The 20,517-nt window shown below is 40.5% G+C and overlaps 1 protein-coding gene across 2 annotated transcripts; it reads right to left on the minus strand.

The window, feature by feature from the left end:
* Positions 1–681: 681 nt before the first annotated feature.
* cxxc1a (CXXC finger protein 1a) lies at positions 682–20,313 on the minus strand. 2 transcript variants are annotated; one of them, XM_079828023.1, is made up of 16 exons: positions 20,102–20,313; positions 19,538–19,650; positions 12,328–12,428; positions 12,070–12,197; positions 11,802–11,957; positions 11,381–11,434; positions 11,026–11,169; positions 8,661–8,768; positions 7,685–7,872; positions 7,389–7,596; positions 7,178–7,285; positions 4,190–4,239; positions 3,092–3,188; positions 2,065–2,217; positions 1,308–1,455; positions 682–1,210 (listed from the first exon to the last, which is right to left on the minus strand). In XM_079828023.1, exons 1-15 carry the CDS (start codon positions 20,102–20,104, stop codon positions 1,309–1,311), a joined length of 1,758 nt encoding a protein of 585 aa, XP_079684149.1. In that variant the 5' UTR covers positions 20,105–20,313; the 3' UTR covers positions 682–1,210; position 1,308. The 2 variants fall into 2 exon arrangements, with proteins under 2 accessions (XP_079684149.1, XP_079684150.1); XM_079828024.1 differs by lacking the exon at positions 11,381–11,434.
* Positions 20,314–20,517: the final 204 nt, after the last annotated feature.

Raw genomic sequence — 20,517 nt, forward strand, 5'->3', positions numbered from 1 at the left:
ATATTTGTAACCGTATAACGTTAGAGCCCTTGCTTCCGTTTCACACATGAATACAAAAAGACTGAGGAGGCTGCAGAAACCGTATTAATATGAAATAATTCGAGAAAAGATGCACTTTAACATTTCTAATCGTGATTTTCCTACATTGCTATTCACCCTTTTTATTAATAATTATGAACCCAATTAATCTTAACATGAAATTACTTCAGAATCACGCCATTCCATTCAGATCCAACATGAAAAATACTATAGTATATTATAATAAAATTACTCTAGTACTATAGTGATTTTGATAGTAAAACTACAGTAAAGTAACAAAATTCTACAATATACTGTAGTATCTTTACTACTGCATGGTTCAAAAAGTACTATAGTAATTTTACTATAATATACTATAGTATTTTTTCATTTGGGATGTCCTAACGATGATCATCAATTACAGAAAAAGCACAGAACTTTGACATTTTACATGGACCATCATTATAATCAAGTAATATTGAATTAAAATGTAATATATATTTTAGAATTAAAATATGAGATGACCAGGTTCCAACCCTATAAGAAGAAATGGTTTGTGTAAATATATGACCAAAGTTTAAATTTGTACAACAAACTCTTTGTTGCTTATTAATTCATTGTAGGAAGTTCCCATAATGTCATTAAAATAATTAGGCCACATTTGGACTAAAGAAAAAGATGTTTTATTATAGTAAAAGTGTTGTAGCCATGTTTGTGTGTGTGTTTGGATTGGTTACCCTTTGTATAATCACAGTTTTACTCCAAATACCATGGTTAAACTATGGCTAGTGTAGCAAAACCATGGTTAATTTGGGGTTACCATGGTTTAACTATAGTAACCATGGATTCTGTTTTTATTTATAGTAAAACCATAGTTCATTTTCATTAGGGATATCAACCCAACAAACCACTGTATAATGATAACAATTCCTTTGTATAGAGGCACGAGATATGTGGACAAATAATAGACATTTCACAAAGATCTTTTTTAATGCACAATACAGGGTTATGATATTAATTAAAAATCTAAAAAATGTAAGCACAGCAATTCAGTGTTGTCACAGCACCATTCAAAGAGTGAAGCCAAGGGTTACATTAATACAAATACAATACAGAAACATGAGCGTCGTACATGAACTACAGCTAAGACACATCTTCATAACTCGACTTCAGCAGCAAGTGTTCGTTTTCCCTGTAAGATCAAAGACAAAACCTCAGATTGTCAGGAGGGTTGATTCATGGACATCATGTGCAAACGGAATAGATGAATAGAAGGGAATGACAGCAACCTTATCTGTCCTTGCTGGTTCTCAAGTCTGTGGTAATTGGGTCGTGTTGAATTGTCTGGTGCAGCATGAGGGCCATGAGACCTGCACGATTCGTCATGGCCGTTCTTACATTGCGCTCCTGCTCAAACAATTCATCCAACTTGTACCACTGGGGGAATAGAAGAGATAATGAGAACGGGTAAATGAAGGAAAGACTAAATGCAAGATTGATTAATGACAATGCAATATTCAGAAATGTCTTGAAAGCAAGAACATCTTAATCTATTTGAGTAAATACATTGCGTTGATTATTTTGCAAAGGTAACACGAAAAATACTATAGTATATTATAGTAAAATTACTCTAGTACTATAGTGGTTTTGATAATAAACTACAGTAAAGTAAATACTATAATATTCTACAATATACTGTAGTATCTTTACTGCTGTATGGTTCAAAATGGTTTACTTTTCATGTGGGATGTCCTAACAATGATCATCAATTACAGAGAAAGTACAGAACTTTGACATTTTACATGGACCATAATTATAATCTCATAATTATAAAACAATTATAATCAAGTAATATTGAATTCAAATGTACTATATATTTTAGAATTAAAATATGAGACCAGGTTCCAACCCTATATAAATGCAAGATTGATGAATGACAATGCAATATTCAGAAATGTCTTGAAAGCAAGAACATCTTAATCTATTTGAGTAAATACATTTCTTTGATTATTTTGCAAAGGTAATGGGTTGAGGTAATGCGCTGACCACTCTGACTCGCTCCAGGTCCACTTCAGCCCTGCGGAGTTTCTCCCAGCAGTAGTGTTTGTTACACTTGCGTTTGGACACTTTGCAATATTCTCCGGTGGGTTCAAATACATCACGAACCAATGGACAGCCACAGACCTCGTCCGCAGGGACCTGCACGCATAACATGCACATTTATGAATACTGTCCTTAAAGGATTAGTTCACTTTTAAATAAACTTTTGCTGATAATTTACTCACCCCCATGTCATCCAAGATGTCCATGTCTTTCTTTCTAAAGTCGAAAAGAAATTAAGCTTTTTGATGAAAACATTCCAGGATTGTTCTCCATATAATGGACCTCAATGGGCCCCAAACGGTTCAAGGTCCAAATGACAGTTTCAGTGCAGCTTCAAAGGGCTTTAAACGATACCAGACGATGAATAAGGGTCTAATCTAGCCAAGCGATCAGCTTCTGCGAGAAACCGAGCAGTATTTATGCTATTATTTTACCTCTTATCAGACGAACATGATCATCTCTGAGCTCAGCCATAACTTCCGCTAAGTGAGGTCAAAATATAGATGTATACGTAGATGCCTCTATGGGCATCTACGATCAATATATCTATGACCAGGCTCATATTTGACCTCACTTAGCGGAAGTTATGGCAGAGCTCTTAGATGATCACGTTCGTCTGATAAGAGGTAAAATAATAGCATAAATACTGCTCGGTATCTCGCAGAAGCTGATGGTTTCGCTAGATAAGACCCTTATTCATCGTCTGGTGTCGTTTAAAGCCCTTTGAAGCTGCACTGAAACTGTCATTTGGACCTTGAACCGTTTGGAGCCCATTGAAGTCCATTATATGGAGAAATATCCTGGAATGTTTTCATCAAAAAGCTTAATTTCTTTTCGACTTTAGAAAGAAAGACATGGACATCTTGGATAACATGGGGGTGAGTAAATTATCAGCAAAAGTTTATTTAAAAGTGAACTAATCCTTTAATTATCTATGCAAATTGAGTGTTTATGTATCAACTGCATATACCTTGGGGTCTCTGGAGTGCTCTGGACAGAGAACCTGCAGTCTCTTACAGTAGGTTTTGCTCTGTGGATTGTAAACATCACAGAAGAGGCGTGTAGCACTAGATATAAGGAGAAAAAGAGCATGAGAGTATGACTTTGTTGATACAGGCTTTAATTTTTTCCTCATTTTACAAATTAATAGAAGAAATAGACTCAGTTTTGGGAGATGGCACAAACACACAAGAACAGAATATTATATTATATATTAATTTGCGTAAGCCACACAACACAAGTTCGTTCATTCAATATAGTATTTGTGCGCTGAAAGTGATGTAGAATGTGACGAAATAATAGAAAATCCGAATGCAAGTTGTCACACGAGACAGATTTGATTGATTTAACCTTAATTTTACCAGGAAGTCCCACTGAGATCAAACAATCTATTTTACAAGAGAGACCTGGCCATGCAAACGCACAATTAAAATACAACGTATGTATGTATTTAAACACAGATCCATTTTACATTCACAATACAATCACAAACCTTCATCACATTCTTTATGATTGCCTTAAATTCATCAATAGACTTTGAATTTGAAGTGTATTCAAATCTTTTTGCAAATTTTTCGCTGTCCAAGGTGCATAATAGGAAAAAGCTGGTACATTAAAAAGCAAACACTTGGAGGAGCGCAGCTGGCAACTACCAGTTTACCATGTATAACTTTATAGATAAAGATGGTGTTTTCTATGTGTAGTAAAGTGTTCATGTATCATAGAAATATAATGTTTCTTGAGCAGCAAATCATCATATCAGAATGATTTCTGAAGGATCATGTGACATTGAAGACTGGAGTAATGATGCTGAAAATACAACTGTCATCAAAGTAAAAATTGACATTTTATAATATAATGAAATAGAAAACAAGTTATTGTAAAGTTTAATAATACAGTTTTTTTTGTATTTTTAATCAGATAAATGCAGCCTTGGTGAGCACAAGAGACTTCTTTCACAAACCTTCCTATCTCCTAACATTTTCATGGTAATGTATATCACAGTGGAAGCATCTAAATCTAAAAAATATGTAGTGTTAATATAAAAAATATATTAAAAATTACTAACCCCTCTATGCGTGTTGGGTACATGGAGCCAAATGATGTCTGACTCTCATACTGGACAGAAAGAAAAGATGATGTTATTAAAAGACACGAACACATCATTTTAAAAACACAACACTAAAATGCAGAGGTGTCAAGTAACGAAGTACAAACACTTCATTACCTTACTTAAGTAGAAATTATGGGTATCTATACTTTACTGGGGTAATTAGTATTCAGCCGACTTTTTAACTTCTACTCCTTACATTTTAAAAATAGCCTCGTTACTCATATCCAGAAAAATCGCGCCATCCGGATAGAGTGAATGTGATTGTGGTTGGATGAGAAATATAAACATATACCATTCCGACACCCTATTGGTTTGTACGCGATCCATCGCATCTGCACATGACACAAATCCCGTAATGCTCAGTACTAGCCTACACATATATGGTTCTTTACTGTTTTTGCGTTGAACTAAAATGCATTCATTTTCAATGGGCATATATGCGGCTGAAACAGGGAGCCTAGAGCATCCCAAATCTTTCAACATTAACATTTTAATATAACATTATAGCCTTTAGAAAAGGGGTAGTGGGGTAGTGCACTATTGGCCCCTGTGGCGTGGCCTAAGCTTTTGCCCTTTTTTTCATTACATTACTTTCACTTTTATACTTCAAGTAGTTTTGAAACCAGTACTTTTACACTTTTACTTGAGTAAAAAGCTTTGAGTTGATACTTCAACATCTACTACAGAAGTCTTTTAAAACCGAGTATCTGTACTTCTACCTGAGTAATGAATTATGGTGCAGAGATACAATATGTAGAGAAAGAGAAAGTTGGCTCTTGTGTTGGCTTTTGAAGTTAACGGGGAGGAAAATGTTGGTTCACAACGGCGTTTGTGGGTGCACAACATTATACGGGGAAGAAAACAGTATGATGCTTACAATAATTTAGTCCAGGAGCTCCGGTTGGATGAAGCGCGGTTTGCGGCATATTTTAGACTTAACAACAGTCAGTTTGAAGACCTACTACTGACGTTTAGTTCATTGTGGCGAGGCCAAGGGACTGTGAGAAGTGAGGAGTTCGGACGCATTAAAAGGAGGAGCGACGACAGTGAAGGACGAGAAAGGACCAGGCCTGGAGTTTACGTTGTGTTTTGTTTACGTTTGTTATGCGTGTGGCTGTGTGTGCGGCAGTCGTCCGTGAGGGCCTGACACTTTCAGTTTATTTGATTAAAATCTTTTAAACGTTCGCCGGTTCCCGCCTCCTTCAAACCTCATTACATCGACCTACCGCCACCTTCTCCGGTCTCGCTACTTGCTTGTCATTGGTCAGCTGTCCAAAAGGCACTTGACGTAGGCCGTTTTTATCAGAAAAGTTGAATTTTTTCAACTTGAAAAGATGCAGAAAAAGACGTCAGTGTTTAAAGCGGTCACGACTTTACTCCATAGGATTATAATGTAAAACAGACGCTGGCAGCTTCAAAAAAGACGTCAAGTGTGAACACCCTTAAAGGGTTAGTTCACCCAAAAATGAAAATTCTGTCATTAATGACTTGCCCTCATGTCGTTGGACACCCGTCAGACCTCCGTTCATCTTCAGACACAAATGAAGATATTTTAGTGTAAATCTGATGGCTCTGAAAGGCCTCCATTGGCTCAATCCACTTTACACTCTCACGACCCTTAAAAGGCACTAAAGACGTCGTTACAAAGTCCATCTCACTACAGTGGTTCTACAATAACTTTATAAAAGCGACGAGAATAGTTTTTGTGCGCAAAAAAAAAAATCAAAACGACTTTATTCAACATGTCCTTGTTTTCCATGTAGGCCTCAGACGCATGCGCGAGAATATGACGTAGCGCCGGCGTTCGTGAATCCACGAATGACTCTGATTGTTCGAATATTACAATTGAATAATTGTTAAATCGATAAGTCATCATCAATAAACCCGTCTCAGGCGTGTTGCTTCCGATCCATCGAATATTCCGATCTAATATGACCTCTGACCTGTAAAGTTGCCAGAATAATAATCATACGCTGTTTGTTAATTGGCCAGAGGAGAACTGGCACCCCGACTTTATTTTTCTCCATTCTGCCCCTGATGGGGTTTTGGTTTCCTTGCCACTGTTGCCTATGGCTTGGCTTGCTCAGTTGGGGACACTACATTTCACTAAAATTTTCTTATTTTTTTTCAACTAAATATCCAAATGAATCTAATTATTAAACTAAATTAACCATATAAACTAAATTACTGATCTAATTACTGATCTAAAGCCCACATTGTCACTGTATGATAATTGAAATGAACTGATGACATCACCGTTTTCTCCAGAACGGCTGAATAAAATTCTGTTGCCTTATTTTCCTGTTTAAAACTGTGAAGCTGCTTTGAAACAATCTGCATTGTTAAAAGCGCTATATAAATAAAGTTGACTTGACTTGACATGAAATGCACACTTTAGCACCATTTTGTGCACTACGCCAAGACCTAAAGCACGATCAAAGTAGTATTCAACAGCTTAGATACAGCGCGTCTTCTTCTGCTAGTAAACAAAGTTCCTCGCTTCCGGGTCCTATGTCAGAACGCCGGCTCTATTCTCACGCATGCGGCGTGGTGCTTCATGAGTTCACGTCTGAGGCCTACACGAAAACAAGGAAATGTTGAATAAAGTCGCTATTTTATTAAATTTTTTCTCGCACAAAAACTATTCTCGTCGCTGCATAAAGTTATTGTAGAACCACTGTAGTGAGATGGACTTTGTAATGACGTCTTTAGTGCCTTTTATGGGTCTTGAGAGTGTAAATTTGCCAATGGAGGCCTTTCTGAGCCATCGGATTTCAACTAAAATATCTTCATTTGTGTTCTGAAGATGAACGGAGGTCTGACGGGTGTCGAACGACATGAGGGTAAGTCATTAATGACAGAATTGTCATTCTTGGGTGAACTAACCCTTTAAAGGTCTATGCATCATGATAAATAAAAACAGACACCTTAAATACAACACACCTTGGCATAGCACCTTTCCATGTGCCGCAGTGCCACTTTAGGGTTAACTGGGTGACTGCAGGACACGCAGAAGATTTGCAAATCTGTGTCGTCGTCGCCCTCGTTGACCTTCAGGGAAAAGAAAAGCAATGTTCAGTACAGTGCAATGTGTCTGCGGTGTTTAAATCAGTGCAAATGTCATGCTGAGACTATGGTTATGATGATCTCTCACCTCTTCATCGTGCTGTACGACCTGCTGTTTGGCCTTAGCGATGATACCCTCCAGCTCGTGGAACCGCTTTTCCATTTCAGTGAGTCGCATGCGAGCTGACTGTTGCTCGCGGCGGATTCGCTCCAGAAGTTTCTTGCCCTGTTCTTCTGCAATGCACGGGCTCTGCTGCCACTGCTGGATACGCTGGGGCAGGATCTCATAGATTCGACTGGAGAGACAATAAGACACATATATTCAGAGTCTGTCTAACCTCCCACATACTCCTCTCTACAACGGTCCAGCATTTCCAGGTTTACTTGGCAGCGAGCTTCATGCCGCAGTCATCAGAGCAGTATTTGGAGTTGGCGCGTGCAGCTTCCACACATCCGGGTCCGAGGCATTGTCTTGCTCCTCCAGTTTCTCGAACCTCTGGCCGCTCGCTGTGTTTCACCCGATCACGGTGCTTCTGTTTGGGTTTGTGCTTCCGAGGCTTATTCTCCTCTTTCTTATGAATGAAAACAAAGTCCAAACTTAAGCACAATGATTTACTTCAAGCCAAAAATGACTATGAAGAGATCAACCCTATAAAGCCTACCGTATCATTTTTGATACACAAATTTCAAAGGCCTCTAAATTATCAACATGATCTAGATCTAGTCTTCTTTAGTCTAATTTATAGTTCGTAATTTACAGTAAACATAGAAATTATTTTTATATTGTTAGTAATATTTCAATTAGAAATATAGAAACTTTTGTTTACTTTATTATCCATACATAATATTTCCAGAAAAACCATGCGATTAAATGTGAGGTTTTTGAGGAAGGTTTATTTGTTCATCTCTCAAAGCTCAATCATCATTATATTGCTTTGAATTATACGTTTTGCTCCTCGCAATAAAGACGACTAAGAATATAATTTTAATAAGACATTTTATTGGGAAATTAATGTGTGAGAGAGTGACAACTAACTGATATGAATTTTATACAAGTAGTCTGCTATACTGTTAGTATAGAGCATATTGTTGCCCTATTGTTGGCTCGATTGCTCTCCTCATTTGTACGTCGCTTTGGATAAAAGCTAAATAAATGTAAAAATCTCACTCTCATCAACAACTGCACAAAATCAAGCTCAGTTTATGCCTCTGAATAAAACGTTAATTTATATTCTCCTATGTGAGCCATAAAAGCTTGTACTTCTTTTGTCTAAAGGTTCAAAACAATTCAATCTTTCTGAATATGTCAGGCTTTACAGGGTTTAACAAGCAGTCTATATACAGATTTTTAGGCCTTTACCTTTTTTTCAGATCGCTTTTCTCTTCTTTTCACGTGCTTGACCTTAACAGCTCTCTTTCTCAGAGTTGAATCGGCATATGAACCATCATCGTCATCACTGTTCCAACCCTGAAGAAAAATCACCAAACTCAGACACAACCATTTCTGCCAAAGATTATTGGAAATACATTCAGGGGCGTTACCAGTGGCACTTTTTCACTGCATAGTATGCAAGCGGCTCCTCCCGCAGTTTCTCCTGAAGCCAATACGGAAGTGACTTAATCTGCAATTCATGGACTGGCCACTAGAGACAGACTCCAGAAGGAGCAGAATCTCATTGAGCTCATGTTAAAATGCCCAACTTTACAGCAGAAGAACACATGTTTACAGTCTGGGACAAATTGTGGTTTTGGTCTATACGGCTAATTTTGCCCTTCATGACGACTGTGAGGGGGTGAATTTTTTTATAACTCATTCGTTTACATTATATAAAGTCTTAAAGTTCTGCATAATTAAGGGCGTGGCCACTTTGAGTGACAGGTGGATTGCCGTTTGTCTGCTGTCTGTTAGTCATAACGTCACCTTAGCTCCGCCCATGTCCCGCCCACTTTGCCAATTTTCTGTTATCCGGGAGAGACTCCCAAGATGGCGACGGCCAGCTCGACCCTACTTTACGCTTCAAAACTGCTCTTCAGAACCCTATGGGTGACGTCACGGACACTACGTCCATATTTATTTTCAGTACGCTCACTTTTGGGGTGTTTTCCACTGTGAACATTACCTAGTACCTGGTACTTTTTTAGTACCACCTCGGTTGAGGTTCCAAGCGAGCCGTACTGATACTAAAATGTGACGTGTAAACACTGCAGATCACTGATTGGTCAGAGAGAATCAACACTACCAGCGTCATTGGATTTGCGACAAGAGACTCCAAACCCGCTAGATTAAAATAGTCAGCAACAGCCACTGCAGTATCATTTGTTCGCACAACTTTTTTAAAGGTGCACCGTGTAATATTTAGGAGGATCTATTGATAGAAATGCAATATAATAAACATAACTATGTTTTCAGTGGTGTATAAAGACCTACATAATGAACCGTTATGTTTTTATTACGTTAGAATGAGCCGTTTCTATTTCCATACATATCTCCCCTTACAGTGAAGTCACCATTTTGCGTCGCCATGTTTCTACAGTGGTTTCTACAGTATCAAGGTCAGAAGACAAGCTGACAGTGCAATTATAACGATCAGTCATAAACGAACGATTATTTTTTCTGTCGACTAATCTAACGATTATTTTTTCCTGATTAGTCAACAAATCTAACGACTGTTTTCCAGATTAATCTGATGATTCTTTTTTACTGATTATTGTATTTCAGAGAGGGTAGTGAATTTGTATATTATTTTAAAATGAAATCAATGAATGATGACAATATTAATTGTATTTCAGGAAGGGTAGTGTACTTATGCCATTTTATAATGAAATATATTTACACAAGAAGCATTTTAAACATTATGTATAACTAATGATATACTATTCATCATAAAATGTTTACAGAGTCGGCCTAATTAGGAAATGTTGTTTACTATAGTAGTTGAGAATGATTTACTTATTGATTTGTGTCAATAGTAAACGAAAATGCACTTGTATTTATCTGCAAAAGGTTCACATACAGGAGCTTTCAGCAGTGTTAATGTATAACTAGTCGTCTATTTTGAAGATTTACATGTGCATAAACATCGACTAAAGCTGCCAGAAGTTTTTGCCCAAACTTCAAAGACACATTTAAATGATTAAAACTAGAGGCATATCTTAACTTTAATGTTACTTTAATCATGTAAACTACCTACAGCATGTTATTATGCATATGTGTTTGGGACAGAGGGGAACCCGGTCGCATTTGCAGCAGATATATGATGCCCATAATAAATAAAAGCACGAGACGTACTGGGGTCGGAGAAGAACACCGGAAAATGTGACCGAATAGACAATATTCGCCTGTATTTGCAATACACACGCCACGGTTCAGCTGCGCGAGACGAACACTGACAGTGTGAAAACGGCGTTACAAAGCGAAAAAAGCACAGTTTTATTCGGCTTCTGTTTAAAGTACTCCCACACTTTTGAATGTCGCGGTCTGGCTTTATATGATAAATGATAATTTTCACTATGCCCGGGAGCAGAAGCCGGCATTATTCTAGATCTGTTCTATTCTAGAACGTAAATAATGTGACGTTGCAGCCCTACAGTCTATAATCCCACCCACTTGAAGTGGTACCAAACTGCCAAAGTAAAGCGAGCCCAGTCGTACTACATAGTGGAAAAGCGCCACAAGTGGACTAACTTCCTTTAGATGTGATGTGATTGTGAAGAGAAGCAGATACCGTGCTGTGATCTCCATACTGGCCCGCGCAGTATTGCTGATACAGCTCCATCTCATTCTCACTGTAGTCTTCAGACAGTGGGCCGTCTTGATAGTCTCTGCCCTTAGACATGGAGCACTCCTCATCCTTCACTCGCAACATTTTCTGAAAAATAAAATATAGTGGTTAAAAAAGGGCTGGAAACTGAAAGGTTGTAGGTTCAAGCTCCACAAGGGATGATCCTTAAAGTCACCAAGAATTCTAGTTTATTAGTTTATTAGTAGTGTTTATTAGAAATGATTTATCTGAGCACATCAAACATTATTTTTTAAATTCATGTGCCCTCATAATCTTTGATCAAAGTAAGTTCCCCTACCTCTTGCAACGACATCATCTTTTCCTCTGATGATGTGTTTACTGCCGTGGCAACCTGTCACTCATATGAGATCGACCAATAGCAAACCACAACCATCCAATCAATTCCCGTTGAACAAAACTGAGTCCCACCCTATATTTTGTCATGTTCGAGGAGCCGTTTCACTTGTATATACGTAACAAAGGGAAAGAAAAGATTATCGCAAATTCCGTTTCATGCCGATTTTAACCTCAAGTTACTCCAGACGAATTTTCTCTGTAATTAGTGTACTGATAAAAGTGTCAGCTAAATTAAAATTACTATCAATAAATCAATGAAAAAAGCATTAAAACTTGTGTGCATCATATTGTACACAGAGGCAACAAACATGATCAGACCTTGAAGTTTACCAAAAAGTGACTTTTACAACAGTGAAACTCACCCTAGCTCGCACTTCACACTGCCTCAGTCGGCATTTCTGCCTGATTTTATTCGGGCCGCCGAACTTCTTCATGTCTTTACAGAAGTCGCACAGTCCACAGTCCTCTGTGCGCATGCAGGGTTCACATTCTCCACACATGCGAGCGGAGCGCTTAATCTATGGACAAATCCCAAATACTCCCCATAGTCAGTCCAAAGGTTAACAAACAACACACTTTTCAGTCACAGTCTTCACAAAGATCATTTTAAGACAGCCGTTTTTATCTTACCCGTGACCCTCGCCGTCCATCTGATTTAAAATCCGGTGTGTCGGGCTGGTTATCGGTCCCGTCTGTCTCGGTTTCTTTCTCCCGGCTTTTTTTGAGACGGTATTTGACCTCCAGTGAATCATTTTTACCTAGACCAAAGGATACATATACTCAAGGTTGTTTTTCACACTATAATGTCAAATACTATGACAGTGAATAAAATATATGTTCTAAAACAAAACAAATAATTACAAAAAAAGTCAGATTAAATGTCCTTACCTCGACACTTTTCACAGTACCACACACGGATGGTTTTGGCCGTCTTCTCAGAAATATTAATGCAGTCTCCATGAAACCACTCACTGCAGTTGTCACAACCACTGTGTACATGAAAATAATTTAAAACATGCAATTAAAAATGTTGGCCCCACTTTAATTTGGTGGCCTTAACTATTATGTACTTACATCAAAAAATAAGTACAATGTACTTATTGTGTTCATATTGTATTGCAAAACACTTTTGCTGATATTGAGGTGGAATACGGGTAAAGTTAGGGACAGGTGTGGGTAAGTTTAAGGGTAAAGTTAGGGACAGGTGTGGTGGGGTGGGTTAGTTTAAGGGTAAAGTTAGGGACAGGTGTGGTGGTGTGGGTAAGTTTAAGGGTAAAGTTAGGGACAGGTGTGGTGGTGTGTGTAAGTTTAAGGGTAAAGATAGGGACAGGTGTGGTGGTGTGTGTAAGTTTAAGGGTAAAGTTAGGGACAGGTGTGGTGGTATGGGTAAGTTTAAGGGTAAAGTTAGGGACAGGTGTGGTGGTGTGGGTAAGTTTAAGGGTAAAGTTAGGGACAGGTGTGTGTAAGTTTAAGGGTAGGGTTAGGGACAGGTGTGGTGGTGTGGGTAAGTTTAAGGGTAAAGTTAGGGACAGGTGTGGTGGTGTGGGTAAGTTTAAGGGTAAAGTTAGGGACAGGTGTGGTGGTGTGTGTAAGTTTAAGGGTAAAGATAGGGACAGGTGTGGTGGTGTGTGTAAGTTTAAGGGTAAAGTTAGGGACAGGTGTGGTGGTATGGGTAAGTTTAAGGGTAAAGTTAGGGACAGGTGTGGTGGTATGGGTAAGTTTAAGGGTAAAGTTAGGGACAGGTGTGGTGGTGTGGGTAAGTTTAAGGGTAAAGTTAGGGACAGGTGTGGTGGTGTGTGTAAGTTTAAGGGTAAAGTTAGGGACAGGTGTGGTGGTGTGGGTAAGTTTAAGGGTAAAGTTAGGGACAGGTGTGGTGGTATGGGTAAGTTTAAGGGTAAAGTTAGGGACAGGTGTGGTGGTGTGTGTAAGTTTAAGGGTAAAGTTAGGGACAGGTGTGGTGGGGTGGGTTAGTTTAAGGGTAAAGTTAGGGACAGGTGTGGTGGTGTGTGTAAGTTTAAGGGTAAAGTTAGGGACAGGTGTGGTGGTGTGTGTAAGTTTAAGGGTAAAGTTAGGGACAGGTGTGGTGGTGTGGGTAAGTTTAAGGGTAAAGTTAGGGACAGGTGTGGTGGTGTGTGTAAGTTTAAGGGTAAAGTTAGGGACAGGTGTGGTGGTATGGGTAAGTTTAGGGGTAAAGTTAGGGACAGGTGTGGTGGTATGGGTAAGTTTAAGGGTAAAGTTAGGGACAGGTGTGGTGGTGTGTGTAAGTTTAAGGGTAAAGATAGGGACAGGTGTGGTGGTGTGTGTAAGTTTAAGGGTAAAGTTAGGGACAGGTGTGGTGGTGTGGGTTAGTTTAAGGGTAAAGTTAGGGACAGGTGTGGTGGTGTGGGTAAGTTTAAGGGTAAAGTTACGGACAGGTGTGGTGGTGTGGGTTAGTTTAAGGGTAGGGTTAGGGACAGGTGTGGTGGTGTGTGTAAGTTTAAGGGTAAGGTTAGGGACAGGTGTGGTGGTGTGGGTTAGTTTAAGGGTAAAGTTAGGGACAGGTGTGGTGGTGTGGGTAAGTTTAAGGGTAAAGTTAGGGACAGGTGTGGTGGTGTGGGTAAGTTTAAGGGTAAAGTTAGGGACAGGTGTGGTGGTGTGTGTAAGTTTAAGGGTAAAGTTAGGGACAGGTGTGGTGGTGTGGGTAAGTTTAAGGGTAAAGTTAGGGACAGGTGTGGTGGTGTGTGTAAGTTTAAGGGTAAAGTTAGGGACAGGTGTGGTGGTGTGGGTAAGTTTAAGGGTAAAGTTAGGGACAGGTGTGGTGGTGTGTGTAAGTTTAAGGGTAAAGTTAGGGACAGGTGTGGTGGTGTGGGTAAGTTTAAGGGTAAAGTTAGGGACAGGTGTGGTGGTGTGGGTAAGTTTAAGGGTAAAGTTAGGGACAGGTGTGGTGGTGTGGGTAAGTTTATGGGTAAAGTTAGGGACAGGTGTGGTGGTGTGGGTAAGTTTATGGGTAAAGTAAGTGACAGGTGTGGTGGTGTGGGTAAGTTTAAGGGTAAAGTTAGGGACAGGTGTGGTGGTGTGGGTAAGTTTAAGGGTAAAGTTAGGGACAGGTGTGGTGGTGTGGGTAAGTTTAAGGGTAAAGTTAGGGACAGGTGTGGTGGTGTGTGTAAGTTTAAGGGAAAAGTTAGGGACAGGTGTGGTGGTGTGGGTTAGTTTAAGGGTAAAGTTAGGGACAGGTGTGGTGGTGTGGGTAAGTTTAAGGGTAAAGTTACGGACAGGTGTGGTGGTGTGGGTTAGTTTAAGGGTAGGGTTAGGGACAGGTGTGGTGGTGTGTGTAAGTTTAAGGGTAAAGTTAGGGACAGGTGTGGTGGTGTGGGTTAGTTTAAGGGTAAAGTTAGGGACAGGTGTGGTGGTGTGGGTAAGTTTAAGGGTAAAGTTAGGGACAGGTGTGGTGGTGTGGGTAAGTTTAAGGGTAAAGTTAGGGACAGGTGTGGTGGTGTGTGTAAGTTTAAGGGTAAAGTTAGGGACAGGTGTGGTGGTGTGGGTAAGTTTAAGGGTAAAGTTAGGGACAGGTGTGGTGGTGTGTGTAAGTTTAAGGGTAAAGTTAGGGACAGGTGTGGTGGTGTGGGTAAGTTTATGGGTAAAGTAAGTGACAGGTGTGGTGGTGTGGGTAAGTTTAAGGGTAAAGTTAGGGACAGGTGTGGTGGTGTGGGTAAGTTTAAGGGTAAAGTTAGGGACAGGTGTGGTGGTGTGGGTAAGTTTAAGGGTAAAGTTAGGGACAGGTGTGGTGGTGTGGGTAAGTTTAAGGGTAAAGTTAGGGACAGGTGTGGTGGTGTGGGTAAGTTTAAGGGTAAAGTTAGGGACAGGTGTGGGGGTGTGGGTAAGTTTATGGGTAAAGTTAGGGACAGGTGTGGTGGTGTGGGTAAGTTTAAGGGTAAAGTTAGGGACAGGTGTGGGGGTGTGGGTAAGTTTATGGGTAAAGTTAGGGACAGGTGTGGGGGTGTGGGTAAGTTTATGGGTAAAGTAAGGGGCAGGTGTGGTGGTGTGGGTAAGTTTAAGGGTAAAGTTAGGGACAGGTGTGGTGGTGTGGGTAAGTTTATGGGTAAAGTTAGGGACAGGTGTGGTGGTGTGGGTAAGTTTATGGGTAAAGTAAGGGACAGGTGTGGTGGTGTGGGTAAGTTTAAGGGTAAAGTTAGGGACAGGTGTGGTGGTGTGTGTAAGTTTAAGGGTAAAGTTAGGGACAGGTGTGGTGGTGTGGGTAAGTTTAAGGGTAAAGTTAGGGACAGGTGTGGTGGTGTGGGTAAGTTTAAGGGTAAAGTTAGGGACAGGTGTGGTGGTGTGGGTAAGTTTATGGGTAAAGTAAGGGACAGGTGTGGTGGTGTGGGTAAGTTTAAGGGTAAAGTTAGGGACAGGTGTGGTGGTGTGGGTAAGTTTATGGGTAAAGTTAGGGACAGGTGTGGTGGTGTGGGTAAGTTTATGGGTAAAGTAAGGGACAGGTGTGGTGGTGTGATTAAGTTTAAGGGTAAAGTTAGGGACAGGTGTGGTGGTGTGGGTAAGTTTATGGGTAAAGTTAGGGACAGGTGTGGTGGTGTGGGTAAGTTTAAGGGTAAAGTTAGGGACAGGTGTGGTGGTGTGATTAAGTTTAAGGGAAAAGTTAGGGACAGGTGTGGTGGTGTGGGTAAGTTTATGGGTAAAGTTAGGGACAGGTGTGGTGGTGTGGGTAAGTTTAAGGGTAAAGTTAGGGACAGGTGTGGTGGTGTGATTAAGTTTAAGGGAAAAGTTAGGGACAGGTGTGGTGGTGTGGGTAAGTTTAAGGGTAAAGTTAGGGACAGGTGTGGTGGTGTGATTAAGTTTAAGGGAAAAGTTAGGGACAGGTGTGGTGGTGTGGGTAAGTTTATGGGTAAAGTAAGGGACAGGTGTGGTGGTGTGATTAAGTTTAAGGGAAAAGTTAGGGACAGGTGTGGTGGTGTGGGTAAGTTTATGGGTAAAGTAAGGGACAGGTGTGGTGGTGTGATTAAGTTTAAGGGTAAAGTTAGGGACAGGTGTGGTGGTATGGGTAAGTTTAAGGGTAAAGTTAGGGACAGGTGTGGTGGTGTGGGTAAGTTTATGGGTAAAGTAAGGGACAGGTGTGGGGGTGTGGGTAAGTTTATGGGTAAAGTTAGGGACAGGTGTGGTGGTGTGGGTAAGTTTAAGGGTAAGGTTAGGGACAGGTGTGGTGGTGTGATTAAGTTTAAGGGTAAAGTTAGGGACAGGTGTGGTGGTGTGGGTAAGTTTATGGGTAAAGTTAGGGACAGGTGTGGTGGTGTGGGTAAGTTTAAGGGTAAAGTTAGGGACAGGTGTGGTGGTGTGATTAAGTTTAAGGGTAAAGTTAGGGACAGGTGTGGTGGTGTGGGTAAGTTTATGGGTAAAGTTAGGGACAGGTGTGGTGGTGTGGGTAAGTTTAAGGGTAAAGTTAGGGACAGGTGTGGTGGTGTGATTAAGTTTAAGGGTAAAGTTAGGGACAGGTGTGGTGGTGTGGGTAAGTTTATGGGTAACGTTAGGGACAGGTGTGGTGGTGTGGGTAAGTTTAAGGGTAAAGTTAGGGACAGGTGTGGTGGTGTGGGTAAGTTTAAGGGTAAAGTTAGGGACAGGTGTGGTGGTGTGGGTAAGTTTATGGGTAAAGTTAGGGACAGGTGTGGTGGTGTGGGTAAGTTTAAGGGTAAAGTTAGGGACAGGTGTGGGTAAGTTTAAGGGTAGGGTTAGGGACAGGTGTGGTGGTGTGGGTAAGTTTAAGGGTAAAGTTAGGGACAGGTGTGGTGGTGTGGGTAAGTTTAAGGGTAAAGTTAGGGACAGGTGTGGGGGTGTGGGTAAGTTTAAGGGTAAAGTTAGGGACAGGTGTGGTGGTGTGGGTAAGTTTAAGGGTAAAGTTAGGGACAGGTGTGGGTAAGTTTAAGGGTAGGGTTAGGGACAGGTGTGGTGGTGTGGGTAAGTTTAAGGGTAGGGTTAGGGACAGGTGTGGTGGTGTGGGTAAGTTTAAGGGTAAAGTTAGGTACAGGTGTGGTGGTGGTGTGTGTAAGTTTAAGGGTAAAGTTAGGGACAGGTGTGGTGGTGTGGGTAAGTTTAAGGGTAAAGTTAGGGACAGGTGTGGTGGTGTGGGTAAGTTTAAGGGTAAAGTTAGGGACAGGTGTGGTGGTGGTGTGTGTAAGTTTAAGGGTAAAGTTAGGGACAGGTGTGGTGGTGTGGGTAAGTTTAAGGGTAAAGTTAGGGACAGGTGTGGTGGTGTGGGTAAGTTTAAGGGTAAAGTTAGGGACAGGTGTGGTGGTGGTGTGTGTAAGTTTAAGGGTAAAGTTAGGGACAGGTGTGGTGGTGTGGGTAAGTTTAAGGGTAAAGTTAGGGACAGGTGTGGTGGTGTGTGTAAGTTTAAGGGTAAAGTTAGGGACAGGTGTGGTGGTGTGGGTAAGTTTAAGGGTAAAGTTAGGGACAGGTGTGGTGGTGTGTGTAAGTTTAAGGGTAAAGTTAGGGACAGGTGTGGTGGTGTGGGTAAGTTTAAGGGTAAAGTTAGGGACAGGTGTAGTGGTGGTGTGGGTAAGTTTAAGGGTAAAGTTGGGGACAGGTGTGGGTAAGTTTAAGGGTAAAGTTAGGGACAGGTGTGGTGGTGTGGGTAAGTTTAAGGGTAAAGTTGGGGACAGGTGTGTGTAAGTTTAAGGGTAAAGTTAGGGACAGGTGTGGTGGTGTGTGTAAGTTTAAGGGTAAAGTTAGGGACAGGTGTGGTGGTGTGGGTAAGTTTAAGGGTAAAGTTAGGGACAGGTGTGGTGGTGTGGGTAAGTTTAAGGGTAAAGTTAGGGACAGGTGTGGTGGTGTGGGTAAGTTTAAGGGTAAAGTTAGGGACAGGTGTGGTGGTGTGGGTAAGTTTAAGGGTGTGGTGGTGTGGGTAAGTTTAAGGGTAAAGTTAGGGACAGGTGTGGTGGTGTGGGTAAGTTTAAGGGTAAAGTTAGGGACAGGTGTGGGTAAGTTAAAGGGTAAAGTTAGGGACAGCTGTGGGTAAGTTTAAGGGTAAAGTCAGGGACAGGTGTGGGTAAGTTTAAGGGTAAAGTTAGGGACAGGTGTGGGTAAGTTTAAGGGTAAAGTCAGGGACCGGTGTGGGTAAGTTTAAGGGTAAAGTCAGGGACAGGTGTGGGTAAGTTTAAGGGTAAAGTTAGGGACAGGTGTGGGTAAGTTTAAGGGTAAAGTCAGGGACAGGTGTGGGTAAGTTTAAGGGTAAAGTTAGGGACAGGTGTGGGTAAGTTTAAGGGTAAAGTTAGGGACAGGTGTGGGTAAGTTTAAGGGTAAAGTTAGGGACAGCTGTGGGTAAGTTTAAGGGTAAAGTCAGGGACAGGTGTGGGTAAGTTTAAGGGTAAAGTTAGGGACAGGTGTGGGTAAGTTTAAGGGTAAAGTCAGGGACAGGTGTGGGTAAGTTTAAGGGTAAAGTTAGGGACAGGTGTGGGTAAGTTTAAGGGTAAAGTCAGGGACAGGTGCGGGTAAGTTTAAGGGTAAAGTCAGGGACAGGTGTGTGTAAGTTTAAGGGTAAAGTCAGGGACAGGTGTGGGTAAGTTTAAGGGTAAAGTTAGGGACAGGTGTGGTGGTGTGTGTAAGTTTAAGGGTAAAGTTAGGGACAGGTGTGTGTAAGTTTAAGGGTAAAGTTAGGGACAGGTGTGGTGGTGTGTGTAAGTTTAAGGGTAAAATTAGGGACAGGTGTGGTGGTGTGGGTAAGTTTAAGGGTAAAGTTAGGGACAGGTGTGGGTAAGTTTAAGGGTAAAGTTAGGGAACAGGTGTGGTGGTGTGTGTAAGTTTAAGGGTAAAGTTAGGGACAGGTGTGGGTAAGTTTAAGGGTAAAGTTAGGGACAGGTGTGGTGGTATGGGTAAGTTTAAGGGTAAAGTTATGTGTAAGGGAAGTGTCAACAGATGTAATTACATGGTATTTTTAAAAATGTAAGTACAATGTAAAAACATGCATGTACACAATAAGTGCATTGTAACAAATGATTAATTAAAATGTTAGTACATAGTAGTTAAGGCCACCAAATATAAAGTATGTCCAAAATGTTTAATTTTACAAAGAATAAGCCTCCTTAAAAAAAGGCATTCAAACATTTAAACATCTTACATCATAAAGCAGTTGATGTCTGGTCTGCGACAAACACAATAAACCGGTGCGTTCCCCCGGTTCATACTCATCCCGGGTCTGGGAGGCTGTTCAAAGTCTGACACTTCACTGTCCTGGAACATAAGAGAACAAACAGAACTTTCTTCCAATTTGGCATTTTCTGTATGTTACTACTACTGTGACCCTGGCCTGCCAGTGGATACTATTACTGTATTATGTGCTGCTCATATATTTCAAAATGTCATTATATACTGTACTATATGCCCACTTTATATACTGCATACTATTATCTAATACTTTGTGATGCTTGAAGCTATTCTGAGCTGTCATTGCCATTTAGATGATATACTATTACATTCTCTCGCTCTATTACAGCTTAATATGGCTTTTTCATATTCTTAACAACAACACAGTATCATATTTTGGACATGAAGCTTTGTTCAAGTGCCTTAGTATATGAATCATTCATTCAGAATCAGATCTATGGTATATATCAAAATATCACGGTATTACCGCCCAGTTGTTTTTCTATGGGTCAAACAAACAGAATGGCAAAACACTTACCATGACAGATTTGTACGGTTAAAGTCCAAAAGTAATGAATGTCACGACAGTTAGTCAGAACATCTGAAGCACAAAAACTAATAAGCTGTCATAACCATCGTGAACTAAACATATGTGCAGTGAATTACTATAATTTCACTCTTTTGTTTACACAGCGGAACACTACACCACAACATTTACTTCCGCTTCCAACGCGATGGTTCTTCTTCTACGGTTTGAGAGACCAATCTACTGCCTCCTATTGGCCGTGTGTGGAAGTGAGGCGCACCCGTAAAACTTAAACCATAAAAACGTTTTTTTTTTACTTGAAAAGTTGAAATAAAGTAAAATATAAAAAGTCAAGGCAACATTTATAATTTTTATTTAGTTTAACTTGATGTACTGAAATAATAAAAACATATTTAAGACAACAAATA

Source organism: Gobio gobio, assembly GCF_949357685.1.
Source record: "Gobio gobio genome assembly, chromosome: 10".
Lineage (NCBI taxonomy): Eukaryota > Metazoa > Chordata > Actinopteri > Cypriniformes > Gobionidae > Gobio > Gobio gobio.

Coding starts and splice junctions, on each gene's coding strand:
- cxxc1a (XM_079828023.1), bottom strand. Junction 12,429..19,537: donor GACATCAACTGCTTTATGAT/GTAAGATGTTTA, acceptor TCATGTACACAG/TGGTTGTGACAACTGCAGTG. Junction 11,435..11,801: donor AGTGTGAAGTGCGAGCTAGG/GTGAGTTTCACT, acceptor TATGAGTGACAG/GTTGCCACGGCAGTAAACAC.